The sequence below is a fragment of the Schistocerca piceifrons genome, chromosome 3 (genome assembly GCF_021461385.2).
Source record: "Schistocerca piceifrons isolate TAMUIC-IGC-003096 chromosome 3, iqSchPice1.1, whole genome shotgun sequence".
Classification (NCBI taxonomy): Eukaryota; Metazoa; Arthropoda; class Insecta; order Orthoptera; family Acrididae; genus Schistocerca; species Schistocerca piceifrons.
The window spans coordinates 848,913,384-848,917,814 of NC_060140.1; the positions used below are offsets into that span (position 1 = coordinate 848,913,384).

The window sequence follows — 4,431 nt, forward strand, 5'->3', positions numbered from 1 at the left end:
TATGCATGATTCTGTTTCCGCTCAACAACAAATTTTATTACGAAGAAGTCATATAGAAGACCCGAGAAAAGACGAATATTACATTGAATTTATATATTTTTAAGGATCGAATTGGAAGGAAAATCAGCATTGGCCGTATTTTGTTGTTTTATTGTCAGCAAAATCGATTTTCGGTCACTTAGTGACCATCCTCACTGCTGTAATATACAATTAAAATTGGTATGCACTGGTCTCAAGCTATAACCACAATACTTGTGCTTGTAGTTATAGCTTGATACCAGTGCCTACCAATTTTAATTGTATATTACAGCACTGAGGATGGTCACTAAGTGACCGAAAATCGATTTTGCTGACAATAAAACAACATAATACGGCCAATGCTGATTTTCCTTCCAATTCTATCCACTATTTGGTCGTGGTGCACACAACACGCCATGGAGTCGCCAATCAATATATTTTTAATTATGTTAAAATGTCATAAGCTTCGATACATCGTATATCGACAAGGCGCTTGTATGAAAACGATCGATACCTACGCAAGCTGCTCCCTTGTATCTTTGAGAAGAAAGTGTATTGGGCGATTCTAAACCGGTATAAATTTGGAAACAAAGTGCTTCGTTGAAGGTGGGGGCGAGTATTACTTTATTTTGTAGTGAGTTGTGAAAAATGCGAAAAGAAACTGTGTACAAGAAGCAATGGTATTTTGGTTAAAGTGCAAAGACAATATCTTGCTCCTGTGATTACAGTCATTTTGCTTGGATGTAGAAGTCTGTGAAAGAGTATCAGCACTAACTTGTTACATTGAATAAGTGGACTGTAAGACATCAGTTTTGAGGTTGAACAAACTTGACGCCAGAAGACAACCGTGTTGTGTAATACGTAATGGAGGAAGGCGACATAGAAACTAGTGTTGATGTAGAAAATCTTAATCTTAGTTTTGGAGAAGATATGGGTGACGACATCAAATTGGATGAAATGAGTGAATATGACACTCGGAGCGAGGTGAGCTCATCGAGTTCGGAGGACAGCGCTTCCAGTCACCAAAGCATAACTTCCGTCAGCTCAGATTCGACTGATCGTAGGAAGCGACGACCAAGACACAGACTAAACAGAAGTCGCTCAAGAGAAAGAAAAAGCCCTCCACCGGTACTAAAGCGTTCGAAGTCGAGAGAGAAATCGAAGTCATATGACTACATAACGAAGCTCAATTATTTATTCAGAGATGCAAGATTTTTTCTTATTAAGAGCAATAATGCAGAAAATGTAACTCTGTCAAAAGCAAAAGGAGTTTGGTCAACACTTCCACAGAATGAGTCGAAGTTGAACCATGCTTACAGAGAATGCAGAAATGTTATTCTTATATTCTCGGTTAAAGAAAGCGGAAAATTTGCTGGCTTTGCACGACTGAGTGGAGAGTCCAGACGGGATGTATCTCCAATTTCTTGGGTACTACCCCCAGGACTTTCAGCAAGAGCTCTAGGAGGTGTTTTCAGAGTGGACTGGGTTTGCCGCAAAGAGTTGCCTTTCAGTGCAACAGTACACCTGTACAATCCATGGAATGAGGGAAAACCAGTAAAGATTGGTCGTGATGGACAAGAAATTGAACCAAAAGTGGCAGCAGAGTTATGTCGCCTTTTTCCCGTTGATGAAGGTATTGAAATGACGCCAATTTTGAGAAAATCAAAGGAAGCAGCAAAGATGATAAAGCCTCGTGTTACACAACACAGAACTGAAAGATACCAGCGCAGTGGTGGCAGCAACAGATTTTCACCAAGGGGAACATTTTCATGGCGAAGCCGTGGTGGTTCCTTTGGTCGAGGGCGCCGCAAGTACTTCATGAGTGTCAGAAGCAGGTTGGGAAGCAGTGGAGGAGTCTTCAAGCGATCGTCGTCATCTCGTCAAAGGGATAGACTGGGTAACTGGTTCCCAAGAGATGGAGATCGTGGATCATTTGGTGGTGGGAGTCCCGTGGCAGCAGCACAGGCCTATGTTGCAGATTATATGCGGCAGATGCAGCATCAACTGCCACCTATGCCATATGCTCCACCACCAGGTGTCTACATGTCATCTTCGAGCACCTCACCATATGATGCAGCGCCACCGCCTCGTTATTATGATGGGCCGCCACTTCCTGAATACTCATCAATGCCTTCACGGTCTTCAAGCCATTCAGATAAACGATCATATGATCGTTCTGTTGATGAGTTTCTATGGAGAACCTGCGAAAGAAGAGACCGTGATCGTGATCATCACCGATACCGTGAACGACGATGAGACTGAATGTATGTTTGCTTGTCATTCATCCATATTACATGCATATGGCCAAATCTCATTCAGGAATATCATGATATTTGTTGACTAAGAATATGGCTTTATCTTGATTTCTTAAGAATAGCCTATTTATCAAATGGTAGTAGCCTGATTAATTATCTGGCTTTTTTATTTAAAATGGTCTGAGGTTTCAGTGTTGTTTTGCAATATGCACCAAATAATGGATGAAATGGGAATAACTGCAGTAATCTTCTCGTAGAGATGCTTCATTGGTAATGGTATTTGGTTGTGTATAGTTAAAACAGTTCAGACGCCAAACTTAAATCATTTTTCGATATTTTCATCCATCCAGTTAGTATGTGATTGAAGAAAGGCTATAATAGTTTCTGTGACTTGGTGTGTAACTACAGCATTCTTATCATTCCTGTAAGGCTATTAAGTTTTGCTACTTTGGTTCAGGAGCCATTTGACATTAAGGAATAAATGTTCCTGCTAACCGAAGGTATTTGTTTCATCTTTCTCTTGCCAGCTGTACTTCGTACAGTATTTTGTGGAACAGACACATTTGTAGCCACATTGGTTTCTAGACATCACGGTAGTATAAAATCAGCACTCACCCAAAGTGTGAAGCCACACTTCAGTAAAATTAATATTGTCCCCAGCAAAAAATTATTCATTGCTGCCTTATTTTTCTGATTTGTTGTTTGTTTCAAAGGAAGAGAGAGTGCACTAATTGTAGTAACATGCTGCTTCTATGCAGAAAATTTTATAGATGTTACATTAAGCATTTGAACAAGTTAATAATCCAAAATTGTTTTGACATTTGGTGCTTTTTGCAGTGCAATGTGGCTTCACATTGTACATGACGATTGGCTTATGTTTCCTATAGTGGCCTGTTGTGTGCCAATGGATAGCTGTTAATTGTCAGGTGCTTTATCTACATATTTAGCTTGCTGTGTGTTTGCAAAACACAATACAGCTAAGAATAGCACTTGTAGATTTAATTTAAAAAAACATTAATTGTGTTTGCCTTACTTGTATTCACAGTTACTCGTTTTGCTTATTAGTAATGAGCTAATGTTAGAGGATGGGTGTATAATGATATTCCTGAATGTGAAAGTAAGGTTCATTGTCTATGAATTCCATTTTCACATTAATGAAGTAGTTCTTTATTCAGTCAGTGGCTCTTTGAATTGTGATGTGTTTAATATAGTGAACACAGTGAATGTATTTTAAGACCCTTTTTTTTTTTAAGTGTGTCAAGGAACTAAATAAATAATATATTTTGAAACGTGTGTTATGAACAGACCTTGATTCTCAGTACTGTGTATGTCACTGTTCCAAATTAAATCATTATTCCATGCGGTGAATGACATTCGTTGTATTTCCGCTCCTTCCATACCAGATAAACTTTTTTGTGTGGGATAGACAGTTTTTTATGTGTGATTCATCATTGCAAGAGAACTTGATTTCAGGTTTATGGTGTAATTAGTTGAAATCAGCTAGTGGTTGGTGGTTGTCTACAATATAAACTGCTTGTATTCACAAAGGTACTTTTGAATGGTATTACAGCTGTAAAAGGACCTCCGTTTGAAATGGATGTGACAGCTGAGTTTGTGCTTGCATATTTAGGAAGTATTAACTATGATTATGGACATTATTGTGTGTGTGTTTAGTATAATGAGTGAATTTGTCAACATTAGCAAAGGAAGACATTTATTCTTCTGGTTCTTCAAAAATGGTGGGTATTTGCTGTATGTCACTTCAGGCGTAAGTATTACATTATTTACTATTTGTTTTCTTGCTTTATGTTTGAATATTAACATAACATTTTTTTTTTTTTTTGTGGATAGAGTTGGTATGACTTTTGAAGAATATTAAATATGGGCAAATATTTATGATATAGAGTAGAGGGAAAGGCATTGAAATAAAAAAAATGGTAGTGTTATTTCACTGATGTTAGTATTGCTGCAAGAGTAATATACACTCAAAAAAGGTGGGGTGGGGGGGCAATGACGTACCATGAAGGAATTATCCAAATGGGATGGAAGACTGAAATCAATAAATGTTATATCCATGTACAGGCAAACAAATTATAACAATTTCAGGAGAAATGGATGATTTATTCAAGAGATAGAGTTTCACAAATTGAGCAAGTAG

General features: G+C 37.9%; 1 protein-coding gene across 1 annotated transcript; it reads left to right on the forward strand.

Annotated features, from left to right (window-relative positions):
• Nucleotides 1–537: 537 nt before the first annotated feature.
• Nucleotides 538–3,557, forward strand: LOC124787871 (YTH domain-containing protein 1-like). Its single transcript, XM_047254840.1, has one exon. It carries the CDS (start codon nt 883–885, stop codon nt 2,272–2,274), a length of 1,392 nt encoding a protein of 463 aa, XP_047110796.1. The 5' UTR covers nt 538–882; the 3' UTR covers nt 2,275–3,557.
• The last annotated feature ends 874 nt before the right edge of the window (nt 3,558–4,431 follow it).